Source organism: Amblyomma americanum, chromosome 7 (genome assembly GCF_052857255.1).
Source record: "Amblyomma americanum isolate KBUSLIRL-KWMA chromosome 7, ASM5285725v1, whole genome shotgun sequence".
NCBI classification, from domain to species: Eukaryota; Metazoa; Arthropoda; class Arachnida; order Ixodida; family Ixodidae; genus Amblyomma; species Amblyomma americanum.
Genome location: NC_135503.1, coordinates 52,410,941 through 52,429,225, shown reverse-complemented (window position 1 = coordinate 52,429,225; position 18,285 = coordinate 52,410,941). Strand labels below are relative to the sequence as shown.

At 44.1% G+C, this 18,285-nt stretch overlaps 1 protein-coding gene across 1 annotated transcript; it reads left to right on the top strand.

Moving 5' to 3' along the window:
* Positions 1–9,312: 9,312 nt before the first annotated feature.
* On the top strand, positions 9,313–13,914 carry LOC144099124 (uncharacterized). Its single transcript, XM_077632217.1, has 2 exons — positions 9,313–9,702; positions 10,333–13,914. The coding sequence occupies exon 2, from the start codon at positions 10,340–10,342 to the stop codon at positions 11,000–11,002; it is 663 nt and encodes a 220-aa protein (XP_077488343.1). The 5' UTR covers positions 9,313–9,702; positions 10,333–10,339; the 3' UTR covers positions 11,003–13,914.
* Positions 13,915–18,285: the final 4,371 nt, after the last annotated feature.

Sequence of the window (18,285 nt, the reverse complement as noted above, 5' to 3'; positions counted from 1 at the left end):
TTCTTTGTGTTTCGCTATATATAAAAAAATGTGTCTATGCATTTTATAGACCAAATGATGACGCTGCAATGAATTTCGTACATGAATAAGATTTCTGCCATTCACGTATTTTACTGTAAAGCACTGAAGCATTGATGAGGCATAGCTGTATTTTTAAATATATATGTTTTTATGCACTGCACAGAAAGGTTCGTTGCCGCCGTTCAGAAAGTTATCAACAAACGGAATGCCTGGATGAAGCAAGAAGCGATTTGCATGAAACGATAGGTGGAAAGACTCAGACAGGCAAATTTCGTGCAATCCCCAGCTGCCAGTATCGCTTAAATTCATTAATTAGACTACTTAAATATGCAGCGCGAAGTGCAGAAGAACACCGCTGCGGCAGGACACTGCACAGCTTTATTAAAACCTATCCCAGCAAATTTTGGTGTTATTTTTATGCCGAAAAGAAGCCATCTGCACCTACACAACATCTGGAAGGAAAATTTAAAGCAGATTTCCAGTCAAATACAAATACTTCCAGTCAGTATTCAGTGTTGATAACAGCCCTGTAAGCCAGACTTCGTCATTGTTTATAAAACTGCATAAAAATTATCGATACATCGATAATATATGTGGCTTGTGTGCTATCGTTGCTTTTAAATTTCGGTAGAAATAAAAGTAGTGGCCCGTGTGATATCACCTCTGCCAGCTCTATGCCACGTTACTCTGAGTTCTCTGGCAAATATTTTTCTCCGATATTCCAGGAACGAATCCCAGTGCATAAAGCAGATGACGCATAGTCTTAGGATGAGTATCAATCCATCTCTCTCGCATGTACTTGTGGCAAATTCTCGAACATAGTGTTAACAAATTTCTCACAGAATATGCACAGACTAAGAAAATAATCCATTAGGCACTGCCGGCATGGGTTCAGAAGTGGACTGTCTACTATAAATTTTAACGCACCTTGTTGAGTTGCTGCACAATCTTGCACATTGTATTAATAACCAGCCGGGATTTGACGAAATTTCCACCACATTTGTAATGCGTACGAATGGGTGTCATAAAGAAGTGATGTATAAACTGGACCGTTTAATGGATGATAGCTCTGTCACCCAATGAATAAGCAAATAAGCAATAGTTTAGATGAATGATCGTAGCCAGTTTGTTCAACTCGATGACTACTTCTCCGGCACTGTTCCTTTACTATCCGGTGGCCCCTAAAACCTATACTGGCATCGCATATATTTTAGCTATTTAATAATAACATCACAAACCGAACTTAAGTTCAAATGAGTCTCTTTGCAGACGATTAGGTGCTTTACTGCGAAGTTAAAAATAATGCAAACAGCTCCCTAAATGTTTTTAGTGAAGTCAAAAATATTACCTCTCGAAATAAAACTTCCGGTGTACTTTTTTGCTCATAAGTTAAAATTATACCATCGTAAATAGACTGGTTTCTGTTTACAAATAGTAATGTGACGACGCTCGAAATAGTGCAGCGGCAAGATATGCGATTTAACTGTAATCAGCATAAATGCGCAGACTCGCTTCTTCAAGCTCTACGTGATGGAGGTCTTCACACTCTATCCACCCGGTCAAGCTTGCATAGTTCCAGATTCCTGCATTTACTATTTCCCAGGTGATTTAGACAGAAAACAACGTGAAACTCTGACCAAATTCTTATGAGTGAACCTACGCCTCAGGGCCGATTTGGCACCATCTCCTGGGTCGACTGAATGGGGGCAAGCAACGCCCTTTGCAAACCTTCTTTTGGTTTTCTAGATAATCAAGCGACATTGCGAATAATGTGTGTGCGCGAGGGGGCGGGGGACTTACTTTGCGGAGTTGAGTTGAGTTGAGTGGTTGTAAACTATCGTTGGGATTAGCCTTGCAGTTGCTGCCGGCAATTGCTCCACCGTAGCGACACTTAAATAGAAATCACAGAAACACTGTCCGCAAAAACTCAAATAGACACTCCTGAGGTCACCATGTGGAGGCCAAATCCGTGTCCTGCAGGTAAAGTAGAAGAAGGCGAGAAGCATCCCTTCTACTCGACTGGCTGCCGCGCGGGAGAACAATGTCCTGAAGAGAACTGTGAGGAACTCCTGCGGAGTCTCGAAGGCCACGTATTTACAGACGTTGATGGAACGAAGCTTTGAGACCGGGCCACGTTTCCTGGTGCGTTTTCGATGTGTCAGTATTTTTAACGCTTTTGCTAGAATGCGTTGTGTTCAGTGTAAAAGAACCTTGGCGTTTTCAAAGTCGATGCGATGACCCAAGTCCTCGGAATGCTCTGCGATCGAACGCGCTCTCGGTCGAAGTTTCGGGAATCGTTCCAGGGCTGGCGATGCCTTTGTCGAAAATTGTCCGTTTCGCCGATGCAGCTGGAGGAACAGTCAGCACAGGAAGTTTAGTAGACGATGCCGGGTGCTCGTTCCTTTGATGTGCGGTCCTTTGGCCGAAGCATGAAGCGCCCGAGTGCAGACGATGGTTTTGAACATATATGTATTCTCCGCTTTCGAAACAGGTGGACCAGCGTTTCGCTTGTGCCTTTGACATACAAAATAGAGAAGCGGGATGTTTTGTAGACCTCCCTGTCCTTTCGACTTTCTGTGAAGTCATCGAACCACCCGTCGGTGCTTCTTGTAGCCGTTGCAACCTAGATCAGTCATAGCATTTTCTTCCTCCAGCTTAAGCTCGTTGTCTGCATACGGAAATTTTACAAAGAGACTTTCCGTTTTAGCGGCCTTCAATTTGGCAATTTAACCTGGCGCTCTGAAACCAAATATTTTAAAGTTGGTTAGTTAATTTTTTGTTGATGAATCGCTCTTCATTGCACTGTATCAAGTAAATAATGTCCATTTTAAACCAGCCAGAAGACGCGACACAAAGGAAGAAGCAAACAAGACGAGGCTCGTCTTGTTTGCTTCTTCCTTTGTGTCGCGTCTTCTGGCTGGTTTAAAATGAATACTTACCAACTCGCCCAGTCCTCAACCTTGTTAAATAATGTCCGCCTTGCCGTACAGCCCACCTGCACTGTTCACACCAGCGCATCTTTCACGGCTTTTAAAAGAAAAATCTGTATGGAATAAGTTGAACTCCCGGTATGAAGGTGTCGCACTGCGTGTAATAAACAGTCGCAGGTTCACGCATAATCTGTGTGCGTCGTCAATTCTCGTCCTGTTAATTTTGTCTTTCAAAGCAATTTGCGCAGCGAAGGTGGTATTTTTGCGGGATTTGGCACCCCGTAGTTGAACATGCAGCTGCGAGAAATACCGCAGGGGAGAGCTTCGGGTTCGTTTCGACCACCTGAGTTATTTTACGTGCACTAACACCGCACAGTGCATGGGCTTTTTTACATTCCGCTTCCATCTAATTGCAGCCACCGTGGCCAGGATTGTTGTTGTTGTTGTTGTTGTTGTTGTTGTTGTTGTTGTTGTTGTTGTTGTTGTTGTTGTTGTTGTTGTTGTTGTTGTTGTTGTTGTTGTTGTTGTTGTTGTTGTTGTTGTTGTTGTTGTTGTTGTTGTTGTTGTTGTTGTTGTTGTTGTTGTTGTTGTTGTTGTTGTTGTTGTTGTTGTTGTTGTTGTTGTTGTTGTTGTTGTTGTTGTTGTTGTTGTTGTTGTTGTTGTTGTTGTTGTTGTTGTTGTTGTTGTTGTATCAAAAGATGGCACCCACACTGGGGGATCGGCCAAGAATCTGGTGACTATTTACCTGTATTCAGGTAATTAAAATGAAAAGCACGCGGGAAAGCAACACCGGAAAATTCTTCCTCATGAAGAGAAAATGGATGAAGGTTTTGATTTCAAAATTAGTTATAATAATAATAACAATAAAGGCCAGTATTCGATCCCAATACCTTGACTTTTCTTCTTTTTCTTTTACAGCGACAGCTGTCAAGCGCCCGTTCCTGGGTTTCTTGTCATCGTCGTAGTGGTAAGCAGTAGTAGTAGTAGCCGTAGTATTTCGCAGTGTCGGCGTAGCCGGTAGGTGCGTTGCCATGGGAACCAATCGGAGAGTGGTTACCGCAGAAGAAGAAGAGTCGCTGACTGGTCGAGAGAGGTCACGTGGCACTGCACATCGTTAGTTACAAACGTTGCTGATTGGTCGAGATGATGATGAGGGTGCACGGTCAAACGACCTTGTGACGTCATCACAATCTGCCCACCGGGCTGTGAGCAACCTGCCCACCATGCCAGGTGGCAATTAAATGAATGCAGTTAAATTCAATTCAACTACCACCTGCCCACCACGGCGCGAAAATTGAGTACTGAAAAACAATGGGGTAGCTCGCCAGAGGGAAAATTCCAACTAGACGTGCAGGTTGGAATAGGCGCTGGGTGGACTCACTCAGTGCATAATTATGTGTGTGCAAATAAAGATACTATTACAGTCAGAACATTGTGTATTGGATAAAAAGACTGCCAGACACATCAACAGTGGCAACAACGTTGCTTTTAATGCTCTCGCATTACATATTTAAGGTGACTTAACCGCCCCCAATTTTTTGTTCTTGCATGCCGAGTAAACCGGCGCCAGAGTGTTCGCGCTGTTTTTTTTTTATTTTGTTTCATCATACGAAGTGGTCACTTCATTCTTACTTTTCTTTAATTTGCTCGCTTCCTTTTTCTTGTAGTTCTCTCTTCTCTCCTCTCCGGTTGACCCAATTGTCTGATGGGGGGGGGGGGGGGGGGGTTGTCACTTTGTTCTTGAATTGTATCCGACTACAGCTGTTTGGTGAGTTTAGTAGAGGTAAAGATTCTCTTACAGAGCGAAGCTTTCCGCGCAAGGAAAATAAAATGAATCGCAGATGAGTCTTTACAAAAATAAATTTAAAACAAACCCTAAGTTCAGAGAACCGCAAAATTCTGCGATAAAGTCATTAGGGCCTGCTACTCTGCAGTATAAAAAGCGAAATGCCCTTGAAGAAAAACAGAAGCCCCCCATCATCGGCAAGGTCGACCGACTGCGTGTACTGCTAAGATATCTTTTCATAACATGTTTCCATCAACAATTTTATTTAACGCAACTTGTGCTCACGATGAATTCCTCGTCCTTCTAATTAGTGACGCAGTTTAGTACTGAATTGTTTTTCAGGCGGAATCAGAAAAGTTCTGCCCGGAAATTTGACTTGATCTGGAAACTCGTATCGCTGGCGTTCTTTTTGTAGGCACAGTAAGCGTCTGTCTTTCGCCTCTACTCACTCACTTGCTCTTTCTCACTCACTCACTCACTCACTCACTCTTTAAAATACGATGCGCTCGTTAAAAAATCCTTTTTTATGTTATTTTATTTACTAATTGATTTGAACATTGAATGTCCATACACCATTCATTAGTAGTTTTCCCTCCCTTATTATTTGTATTAGCTTTCTGAGAAAGAAATATTATCATCAACATCCCGTTCTGAGAAATTAAATCGGAATGAGCGACCGTATCAACGGCGTCGCGTTGTGGGCCACGGTAATCAGAGAATGTGGACAAGAAATTAGCTCGTTATCAAATTCCTACGTAGTCTGGAGTCATTAAGGTCACTCAGTGGGCGACTCCGACGCATTAATTTCGCGGGGCCGTCCCACACGGGCAAAGCTCATCAAATAATCATCTCGGTGCTGGCAGCTGTAGTACCACGATTAGCGCAAGAGGGAATTGGCCCCCTACCGAGCGTTCTCGAGGTCTTAATCACACTTCACGTGACGACTGCGGTCTCGAAATGACTGTGCAGCGGCCGCCGCTGCTGCTGAAGGTGGCGCTAGTTACCACTCCCTAGCTATTGTAGACGTAGTCGTAAACATCCAACCATTCCGAGCAGGCCGCGGCTTGTATGACTAGTTCATTTGAGGTAACCAGCACTCAGCTTTTTATACTTCGTGATGCATAATAATCGTATTTCTTTTTTTAGAGTGAAAGCTCCATACTTCATGACCAAAGCTGCAAAGGCTGGTTCACCGCTAAAGCCATGACCTTGAATTGACCTTGTGAACCTAAATAAAGTAAATAGCTGAAATAAACATTGCCGTGTCTGGGTTTCGAAACCGCGGCGGCACAAACAGATCAACTTCGCTGGCCACTGCACGAGAGTACCATGATATCGCCACAGCAGATCACGCCTCGTGTTGAACTGCAACACACTTTTGTGCTGTCCATCGCGCGTCTTCGTCTTCATCAACTAATACTACTAACGGAGTCGCCAGACATGCTGATCACCACCCAGCAAAGCGAAACTATGAGCCAACAACCAGGCTAAGCGCATGCTTTCGCGCGTCTACTTTGTTCAACTACGTTAACACTCTACAATTTTTTCTCAACTTTTTTTTGCGGTTGTGCCTTGTCTTTACTGATGGCTTCATTGGTTAAACATACAGATGGCCTTCCCTCAACGCCACTATTGCCCCTGTGGATTTTTTGTAACGGATGGGTAACATATTTCAGGCTTCTTCACGCCATCTTATATTATCGCTGAAAAAAAAAAAAAACGCCCGCGCGCGAACTTTTATTTGTGTGTCTTCTAGAGGCAACTGTTTTTACATGACGCGAAAGTGTATGAAGTTTTCAGTAGTCTTCCCTCGATCAGTTCGTATATGTGTCAATATGCAAACCCATTTCTGACATGTCGTCTATTCGATGCGGTTCACGTGATATGTCGCATTTCACAGTTTCGATCGCGCCCTTATTCTTTATTGCTCCGTTTCTCTTAATCTAATTTCTTTTAGCATATTTCTCTACCCTCGAACTCATCATCTAACTCAGCCATGGTTGGAGCTTTGCAAAAGTGAGCTTCACTGCGCCAGCATACATTTTGCGGGAAAGGCAAGCTTCAGAAGAGACACGTAATTTGTTTAAATTGATTTTTTTTTTTGCCCTAGTTGTATACCGTGGCCTAGGAAAGTGCACTAAAAAAATTTTTAGACATTCTGCTATATGCGCTGAGATAATTCACTTGGACGATGCTCCTGTTTCATAATCTGATCTCGACAATCACGCATTAACCCCGCTCCTGTATATTATACAGGGTGTTTCACCTATAAGATTTTACACAATTTTTAAAAATAGACTTTTTCAGTTGTAAGGGCGCTTTTTCAGCATAACATTGTCAGCAGCGTAGTACGTCAGAATACAGCTGGGACATGCCAACTAGCAGGCTTATTAACTAATATTGAATAGTTAACTTTTAACTATTAGGCTCCTTAATTATTGACGCTCCTTAACTATTGACGGCTCACATCCGTCATATGAAACCTCTGCCACCCGATGTTGTTGGGATTGGGCACTACAATATCTTTGCTCTTATCTTTCTATAGCTGTATTTGTGCGGACAAGAAACTGTTTCACTCTGCAGTCATGTTCTGATTAGGCCTTTGGTTGTTTTTCATTCCATATAAATTATACTAGTCTCTCATTACTTTTGTTTAGCATTCCGTCTGAATTCTTTTTTGGTCTTGTGCTCAAATTTTCTATCATGGCATGTTGATTTATGAACACTCATGCCTGAGGACCAATAAAAAAATGAAATAAGAACAGAAAAGCTTTTCGTGCACCACGTCGTAGTACAAGCAGCAAGCTGCTCAATCTCTGAAGCAGGCCTCCTAAACTAACAGTCCAGGCCACAAAAATATCCCGTATTTACTCACATCACGAACGCAATTGTAGCCAAAAACTCACTGAAAATCTTGGAGACGCGTTCGATACGCGGAGTAAAATATTCCGCAAAAAAATTTGAGCCATAAAAATGGGGATAAGAAGGCTGCTAATATAAATATTTCATCCAGTACAACTCAGCTTCTAAACGACTTAAAACGTACTCTTCAGCACGGCTTCCGTGCTCAAGAGCATAGTGAAAAGGTATACGTCGGACAGTCTCGTACATTTTTTTTCCCGGGTACATCGTCGGCGGATCCGATCGATGTTTTTCGAGGCTGTGGCAGAAGGTACGTGGGACGGGCCACGCACACTTTTTGCCCGAGAACACTGGGCGAATCTGACCAGTGTTTTCCACAGTCTGGCGATTTGATTCTCGCTTAACGGCCTACTCGATTCGGTCGTCATTGCGCTCCTTCGGAATTCGACACGCTATAAATTCGACATCCCTCCGCTCTCTTCTTCAGCCTCGTGCCGTTGCGCTGTTTCGTAACCACCATATACTAGGAGATATATTTAAGTTTCGTTCAAAAATGTTTCCCCAGCGCCAAGAATGGAACGATCGACGTTCGGTGCGCTTACTTCGAGGGCGCCAGCACTTGAATGCTTGTTCTGCTGCGCGCATCACAAACATCATGTCCTCCGCGGTTGTGCCGTTAGCCTCATGTAATTTGCTTGCAGCGTGCGAGCTGCAAAATCGCTGTTGGCAGTTTTCACGCCGCGGGGCCCATATACTCATCTGCCGTGTGCCGAAGTCCACATCCTGAATTTGGGGGTTTGTTTCCTTGCTACAAGCCGCTGTTCTTCAATCGAAGTTGAGTGCGCGCTGAATCAATGCTGCAAATACATGTGTGGCATGTGACGATGACTGAGTGCGGGTCCTTCAACACGCGCTAAGCTCCAACCCGTGTTGAAACTCCGTACACGCGAACTTTCGCGCGAAAGACCAAATTTCGGGCTGGTGGACCACTTTTTTCGTCTTCCCCCTAAAAACGTTGCTGTTTTCCCGGAAGTGACTCGCACGCGCTTTCGGCATTCGGGCTGCTACTCCTTGTATTGTGGTGGAGTATATCTTCACCTCGGCCAGCGTTTCGGCCTGGTCGTCGCTGCTGCTCCACCGTAAGCTTCAAATACATTCGACACGCTGTTTCTGTTGCCATGGCTGTGAAGCAGGGTCTAAAAACTTTGAACATGAACATTCTATTCGTTGGTAAATAAGAGCTAGCTTAGCATATTTATTAATTATTGCCGGTGGACAGGTTATCTGTAGTCACCGGTGCAAGAAATGCTGGTGATAACTTTTTTTTAATTTACGAGCGTATCGAGGAGAAATATTACGTGCGAGACCGTTTACTAGGCAGGAGTACGAAGGCACCTAGCGAATGAGCACCTCTGCTAGCGTACTTTTCATACGTCTCTTCGCCTACCGCCGTAGCTTGCATCGCGACCTGATGCGAGCGAAAGCGGTGCATGCCGCACACAACCTGGCGTGAAGACGTCGATCTACGCCACTTTTGAGAGCGCTGGGAGTGTTTCACGACATCTGGACCTAATCGTAACTTGTAACTTGATTTCGCTCCTTCAACTTGAGTTCAAATAAGCGCTTCGCCATCTAGAAACGAAACTGGAAACGAAACCATTAGGTAGCTGTGGTTTTGTCCGCTAGATGGCAGAGCGTGTCAATAAAAAATATATATTTTATGGTGGTGTTAAGGCGTCTGTTACATGAAAGTCTCAACCGGTCTCAATTACATTTTCAGCTACGCTTCCGATTATAAAGACCCACTCTTGTGAAAGATTGATCTTGGATTTGGCTGTGGTTGCAAGCGTCTGGCTAGCGAAAACTCCGTCGAGTGCGTCGGACACGTCGTAGTCGACATCGCGATATGGGAGCTGTTGCAGCTTCGGAATGTTTGCGTAGCTCTTGCTTTCCCCGTGTTGTCGCTTTTTCCGTGCGAGGAATGACGCTGAACTTCCAGGCAAGCGTTGTTGTTCATCAAAGTTGACTATGTGAAGAAATCGTGAGACCCATTCGTGCACACTAGCTTGTTTCAAGCAAGTAGAGTTCTCGCGCTGCAAACAGGTGAGATACAGTGCTTGGCTCAGATCATTGTACCTACTTAACGCGTCTTGTGTGCGTGGTGCTACGTACTGCGTAGAACAGTGACAGGAACTATCAAGGTGACTTGCCAGGTACTGGTTGATCAACAAGTTTCTAATTCGATTAAGCTAGCCTTCTGTTCTGATACCCAGCAGCCGTTCGAATCCTCTGACGGACATTTCATATTTGCTTCCCTGGTTAAGCCAGTACATAACGCACCTTACCACTATTATAGAATTTAACTGCTTGTCCCTCCAGATCATCTGACCAGAAAGGCTCCTGCCGATGTCAAACAGGCCGTTACATCATTGATCGATTCTTCCTGCCATCCTATCGCTCATAGCATTCTGGTTTGTTTGTGATGCGTCTGCTAAACGGGTACCCCGTAGTTACTCAAGTAATGTTCTATCAACTACTAAAAACAAGAGAAAAAGACAGGGAGCTTTACAAGTTTTATACTAGCTTGACTTTTTCGTGTAACAAAGTAATCTTCTCAGGTAATCTTGTGCATAAGCATCTGTTCTTCAACATAATTTATGGTGGCGTTTCTGATTTTCGGCTCCGCTGTAGGTTTGCTTGCTGTTCTTATCCTCCTTCTTACCCAATTTGCAGGCTTGAAATGAACCTCCCACACTTTCGTCGAAAGAGGGCCCTGGTTTTTCTGCTCGTCGCAGGCCTTGTGCTGCTCGCCCTCAACTACATCCTCAAGTCGGAAGACGCCAATGGATGTGGTCGCACATCAGAAACAGCACCATGCCTCTTCTCACTCTTCCCCAAGGTGCTCGACTCGCTCACCGCTCAGGGCGTCTCAAGCTACCTCTGTTATTACGCCCTCTGGGGTGCACTGAAAGACCAGCAGCCTCTGCCTTGGACCAACAAAGTCGAGCTCTGTCTTCGCAATGAGGAGCTGTCCAAGCTGGACGAAGGTCAGCTGCTCAAATCGTTTCGTCGCTACGGCGTACAAGCTTACTACGACTCGGCAAATGGCCTCTACAGGGCTAAACTCAAGGAGGGAAGCAGTGCGTGTGAGGTTTACCTCTACGTCTTTGAGGAGGACAAGATTGTGCACCGAGTTCGCAGGGTCGGCTGGAAAAACAGGCTACTACCACCAAATGCATGCGACACTCTGCACTGTTTTCCAGCCTCACTGCTCACACCACCGCTCAAAGAGACGACATTCTTGGGCACCTCAGTAAATGTCCCACACGATGGCATTGAAGTGCTCAAGTACATGTTCCCAGACTCTTGGTGGAAAGGAGAAGTTCCGCCTAAGTGTGACTAGGTGGCACTGTTAAACTTTAAGGAGAGCTTTCTCCAAAAGGTGTTGGTTGATGTGCTTTCTGAATGGTGAAGTGGTGTTTTTTGGTCATGGTACTGAATATCTTTGAAGGCAGTTCCTGAAAGTGAAGCAGTTCTCCACTTAAAAGTTGTAGAGCTTCACTAGTGCAATCAAAACCAGGCTGGACTTAGTGTGCATGTGGATTAACCATTATATTCATCCTTTTTCTATGTCTCTGATGAAGAGCTGAGCAGAGGAAATATCTATGACACTGATGTGTTATTAGTGCCATTTAAGAGTGTAAGAATAACAGAACAAGCCTATAATTAGGGCACTTGCTTTTCAGGTAAAACCAAAATTTTTGTGATTTCTGCACTCCAAGAGAATTTTTAGAGGAATTAAGTCAAACCTGACTTTCATCCGAACACTGCCCTTCCAAATTGAATTTTTATCACAAAAAACAAACTCTGCTACGATAAGAACATTGGAAGTAACTCTGGAAGCATCTACAAAAGGTTTCCAAAGTAAATAGTTGGCAATTCTTTCCAACACCTAACCCTCTTTTATCCTAGCTACTTCAGGGATGGCTTCAGTTGCAAGAAAGGTCGGAGCAAGCTCATTGAAATCGAGACCGCAGTGTATGAGCTAGGGTCTTATTGAATAATAATGCTCACTAGCTTGAAAGCTATACATGCCAAATGACAGTAGCTAAGTTTAAAGTTTCCATTCATAGTGTCTGTGCATTGGCATACAGGTCTACAATCGGCATTGAATGCTCTTGATGCAGACACTTAGGAGAGCTGAAGTTGATTGTGGAAAAAAAATAGGTGCGTTTTAACCATTATTTGTTCTAACCCAGATTTTTAGCATGCTTGGCAACTTCTTATGTGACGTCTTACTGAAAACAAGCGCTGATGTTAATTTCTAATTTTTGCAAGATTAATCTCAGAAAACAAAAATTTCTCAGCAGTTTAAAGAAAAATGAATGCCCTGAATATGAATTTACACCAAGTTTTTAAACCCCTAGTGGAAATTAGGTCCCCGCTCATATCCACAGTCTACGCATTGACTGGGACTGTATATAATGAATGTTATGGACTTAGATATATCCTTCCGTGCATGTTCTATTCCACTTTTAACAGCAGAGATAAAAACTACAATTTATTATAGTGATCTATTCTGGTCACAGATACTGAAGCCAAGTTAACTTCAGGAACTTTTAAATGTATAGCATTTTGGTCTTTTGGTGGCAGATATTGTGGTCTATAACTTCAATTTCAAATGAATACTTTATGCTTGTTAGGTGATTGATGATTTGGCAAAGGTTGTTTGGGCTTGATATTTAACCTACTTTTGATACAGCGTTCTGATGTAGTGCTTTTTCTTGGTTGTGTTCTCTTATTTTAGTCTTACTGCTTATTGTTAATTCCGTGACACACTGTCCTATATGACAAAAGAGACGTAATTCACGCATTTACCACTATCTAGCCTAGTCAGCCTGTTCTGAAGCATCTTAGGATAGTGTCACGATTGGTATAGACTGCAGCTGTCATTGCAGAAGTTATGTGCTTGTCATTGTTTCCAATGTCCATTCATGTGGACATTGCTTTTTAAGACTGTTTACACTGTAATTTGTCAGTGGACTCTTGAGCCAATGTTGCAAATATTGCAGGCCTCACCTGCAGTGGCATTGGCTGTTTTATGGCCAGATTTGTAGGTTTAGGTACTGCATTTTCAATAGGCTTACTTTTATCCTAAGAAAAACAACTCACATTGAAGTTATGATCAGTTGCCATTAATTGTTGTCACTGGTTAATTCCCTTTCTCATTCACAGGTGCTAGTGGTTTTGAGTCATTCAAATATAGTACACTCCATGCTGATGATGTTAGCATCTGAAATTACTTCTTGCATTACCTATTGACAGTACCCATGGATTAGTATGCTGATGTAGCTGGTTAATGTGATGTTCTTTGTTACCCAAATCCAGGCATTGTGGATTTTTATATGGAACCAGTGAGAGGCTGTGTAGCCTTTAATTTCTTGTTGGTAATATCATAGTTTCTAAACCTACCTTTACTGTGATTCATATTCTTGGAGAATAGCTGTTTTCATCAGAACCCTAGCTCTAGCTGCAAACTTTGGCAAGTGAATAACTAAAACGAACACCTCATAAAAATTTGCTGACCTTGTTACTTGCAAAAGACATATCTGTGATGAGGTCATGCACAGCATAAATTGTTGTGCAGCCTAGGTCTAGTCTACTTTAAATATAATGTCATATTAATCTTTCTAACACATCATTAACATCTGTTATGTCTTTATGTATGTGGTGTATATATTTGCCACTAATCTATTTGTAAATACATGGAAACTATGAAAGCCATGGTTAGGTGTAGATTGCTAAGACAGGTAGGCAAAATTGCAGTGAAAATTATTACAAGGAAATCCTTGCTTTTGTTAATATGTCAGTCATTTACTTATTCAGTTCAGTAGTAATTCCCTATATTAATTGAGGGCTTTAGCCTTTTATATCAATTGTTCACTTACTGATTTGCTGCTTGCCTGAGCTCTAAATATGGCCATAGTTGCGTGTATGTGGTGTATATATTCGCCGCAAATCTATTTGTTAATATGTAGACGCTGTATGAAAGTCATGGTTGCATGTATATTGCTGAGACAGGTAAGCATTGTTGCAGAGAAAATTGCAACAAGGTTCTTCTTTCCTTTCTTTGAATGTGTGAGTTGTTTAGTTATCCATTTTAGTAGTGTTTCCTCATGTTAATATGGAGCTTTAGCCATTTATATAAAATTTTCACTTACTGATTTGCTCCATGTCTGAGCTGTAAAGGTTCCCATGCTTGCTCCCTTAAAATTTCTTTCTCAACCTTTACTGAATAAAGGAACTATATGTCACTAGCAGTGTGATCTCAAGAATCATGAAGCTGTGAACAGCTGTGACCAAACTCTGGCATGATGAAGAAACAAGATCGACACACTAAGGTAAATGATAATTTCATTCTTTTAGCTCGTTGTATGTAGTATTTCTGTTCTCAAATTCATGTTCCATGGCAGCGCCTTTTTATCAAAAAAAGTTTGCTCATAAATTTTTCTCATACTGCCATGTGGTATTGTGCATTTTGGTTCAGCTGGCTTTTCAAAAGTTTTTTTTTTTTTTTGTCCCGTCCGTTTGTGTAGGTAATACAGTATTTCGTTGGAGGAGCTGTACGGTTGCAACAAATGCGCTTGCAGAGAGAGAGGCACGGGGTTGTGGAGCTATTTCTTTGAGCATTATAGTAATTTCATAGCCCCCTATGCTGCAGTATTGGTAAACATGATCGCCATGTCTCAATCCATGCGTTTCTGTGCGCAGCCTGACTGATCGCGTCCCACAGTCTATTGCGAACAGCTTCACTCACTTGCTACTAGACGGCGGTAGCTGTGCAGCACCGAAAGATTGGGAGCGTCGGCGGTTTTCTTTCGAGCACTTCAACCTTCAAAGATAGTTCGTGTTCATGGTTGAAAGACCGTTACTGCGCTACAAGAGAGACAATGACTAACAACGTAAGGAACAAAGGACTGCGCATGTCCTTTGTTACTCACGTGGGTATTCCTTTTCTCTCTTGTTGCGCTGTAACGTTCTTGCAATTATGAGCTGGTAGCAACTGGCCCAACTTGCTGCTTTACTACAGTAGTTGGTGTTACTGTAGTGTTACCGTGTTTGCGCAGGGTTGTCACTGAGAAATGAGTGCAAGCTCGTATTCTCTAGCCAAGATCTCTCAACAAATGTTCAGGGTCAACTGTCACTACTGTAAGCAGTCCTTCGAAGTTTTGAAGAAGAAACTTCAGAGTATCACTCAAATTTCCATGAGGACCTGTTACCTATGCACACTGCTGAAACATTCGTTCATCACCACAACAACTATATTAAACATTTTAAGAGCCTTGGAGCAGGACGTCGTTACCGTGGTTATAGCACTTGATACATCATACCAATAAGAGGCCTGGTAAGTATCAGTGTTCTGTCTCTTCCTTTTGAAGCGTAATTTTCGAACTTATTCTCAAATTAAGGCACACCATTTTTGTCAAGCGCTAAAAGGTTTGAAATATAAAATGTTTCAAAACATCCATTTGGATTATGTATAAGGTACCCACTAATTCGCGTGCGATGGTTTTAACGGTGTTCATTGGAAAACTAGGCTCCCCAGAAGACTAACATTCGGGTAGAAATCAGGTTTAACTAAGAGAGAGAAAGATGGAAAGGCAGGGAAAGTTAGCTAGGCAGCGCCCGGTATGCTACCCTACACGTGGGAAGGGGAACGGAGGGAGAGATAGAAAAGGGGTATGATCACTTTTCCACGTGTCCATTGGCCGTTACTTGCAGCGCACGCACTGATTGTTCACAATCTTGCGCTCAGTCCTGAGTCCTTCAAGAACTTTAAAAGTGCCTTCAAAGCTGTCCTCTACGATGGAGGCTTACTCCAAGGACCCAGAATCTTGGGTTCAGTAAGGGGCCGAGGATCTAAATCGGGGGAGTGTTGCAGCCAGGAGTGCACGCTCACGCTGAAATCGAGGGCAGTTACAAAGAAGGTGTTCTATAGTTTCGTCGCACCCACACATCTCACACGCAGGAGAGTCTGTCATTGCGATTAAGTGTGAGTAGGCATTTGTGAACGCCACTCCCAGCCACAGGCGACACAACAGCATAGCATCGCAGAGGGAGAGGCCGGTCGCAGGACTGAGTCGGAGTAAGGGGTCTAGGTGGTGCAGACGGCATGTGGAGTTGCTAGAATATGACCATGACGCTAAAAGCTCTCTTCGGCCAAGCATTCGCAGATGTCTTGCTGCGTCGGCTCTTGTCAAAGCTATCTGGACAATAATGGCACTGCCGTGAGCCGCTCGAGCTGCAGCGTCAGCTGCGTCGTTTCCAACAATGCCAGAGTGTCCCGGTATCCACTGGAAGACGATGTCATGACCCTCTTCCTGCGCTTGGTGTTGGAGATGTCTTAATTCAGCTACGAGATGATCTTGTCGCATCATTTCTTCAACCTTGGCGACTGTATTGTCGGAAATTGAAGGACACCCGCTTCTTCCTTCGTCGTGAATTTGGGTGCGACCAGGTGTAAACTCCTGACACCACTTTCTGACGTTTATGGCATCCATGCACGAGTCTCCATGCATTTCCATCAGTTGGCGATGAATTTCCAACAGGTTGAAGGGCTCTTGCGTTCAAAAATCAAATAGCCGAGCGAACTTCGCACCTGGAAGTAGCGATAAGGGGGAGCTCCATTACAGAAACGGCTGCCGAGGCGAGGCTGACCGGCCAGCGGGCAAGAGATAGCTTGTTTGGGAGGGGAGGATGCAGCAAACATAACAGTGTGGACAACAGTCGCTCTAATAGTTTTCCTACATCCCTAGCGCTTTGGAGACCTTACTTTCGGGGCTTATACCCTCGCATGTCTCTATACATTCTCGTAAATGACGCAGCAGAGAAAAGTTTTTCGAACATGCTTTGGATACACCTTGGAAATCAGAATGCGCGTTTATATTAGCATTCAGGTTCGGAGCTGTCGATGCAGTCCTGTTGCGGTGACTGCTAGAAGTTGCAACCTATAGTTACGTGATAGCTCACCCAAGATGCCAAACAGTGCGCTTAGGGCACGTTTTTTGCGAGCCTTGTCCTTTCCATATATAAGAGGAAATAAACAGTCCCTTCTAAGCACGAACGCGTGTTGGCGGTTTTTTTTTTTAGCTTATTCCCTGCGTTACGGTCTACTTTTTGTATTTGTGAATTTTTTTTGCCTGTTTCGCAGCTTATCTTCTGTTATCTGTTTCGATTTTATCTTCGCGTGCGTGAGCGGGATGCTTACTGTTTCGTTTTAATGCGGTAGCATTACAGTACACGTCAGGAGCAAAATCCGCCGCCCGATGTCACAGAATTCGCCGACTGTTCGAGAGAGATGTCACATGGCCTTGCACGTCGTCAGAACCTAGCCACCGGATTATGAGCGACCTGCCCACTACGGCAGGTGGCAATTCAATTAACGATTGGTGTAGAGAGGTCACTGGACTTTGTGACGTCATCACAACTTGCGCACCGACCCCATTGTGAGCAAAGTGCCACGGAGGGCAGGTTGGGCATGCAGGCAGGGCCTATAGGTGACAGAGGAGGAGTATTGGCGCGCGAAGGATTTCTAATGCTATCGCATATGGTACTCTTAAGTGTAGGTTAATAAGCGTCTACCAAGCTTTAACGCGATTGCGTTAAGGCTCCCTTTGTGCAGAAAATCCAGCGTCGTCGTCGGCGGCGTTGTGAGCAATAAATAAGGTGGCGTAGGGTAGCACCGGTGACCACCCCCAGAGGTTTGTTTGGTTTGGTTTATGGGGGTTTAACGTCCCAAAGCGACTCGGGCTATGAGGAACGCCGTAGTGAAGGGCTCCGGAAATTTCGACCATCTAGGGTTCTTTAACGTGCACTGACATCGCACAGTACACGGGCCTCTAGAATTTCGCCTCCATCGAAATTCGACCGCCGTGGCCGGGATCGAACCCGCGTCTTTAGGGCCAGCAGCCGAGCGACGCATCCAACTCAGCCACCGCGGCGGCTCCACCCCCGGGGAAGCAACTAATTATAAGGGGGCTACCTAGGTCACGTGACCTTGTGGGATCATCACAAGGTACCCACCGGATTGTGTGCCAGCTAACCACCCTGGCAGGTGATAATGTAGATTGAGGCATAAAAATGAACGATAAAAACAAGCCTCTCTCGTATCACTAATGTATCGCGGCTATAAGGGCAGTTAAACGGTTGATAGCGAGAGGCTGCTCGGGAAGAGCAACTTGGGTTGCACAAGAGCAACAGGTGGCAGCACCTGCCATCATAGGGCCGTGGCGCATCCCTTAACCGCAGCGCCCTGGCGTAAGGAGTGTATGAAGACTCCCAGGGAGCTTTGAATGTTAAGTTCACAATGGCCAATTCCGCTCATATGGGCATTAACTTATTAACGTATTTGCGTTATATCTTTGAGGCGGATTTTAACTGTCCCCAACATTTTTTTTTCTCTGCGCGTGTATCTTTCTAGAATGCAAGCATACCTATGCAGTGGGGCTTTCATGTGCTATAGGCATATAAGTTCATACTGACGCATACAGCGCGATCCGACGCGGGACGATAAAGCAGCCCAACAACCCTGTGTATGTGTACGTTTCCGTCGTACCTCGTTGTGTACCACTCTATGCCGCAATAACAATGACCTCCTTGTCGAGTGTGGTGGCAGAATACATGTGT

Coding starts and splice junctions, on each gene's coding strand:
- LOC144099124 (XM_077632217.1), top strand. CDS start 10,340: ATGAACCTCCCACACTTTCGTCGAAAGAGGGCCCTGGTTTTTCTGCTC.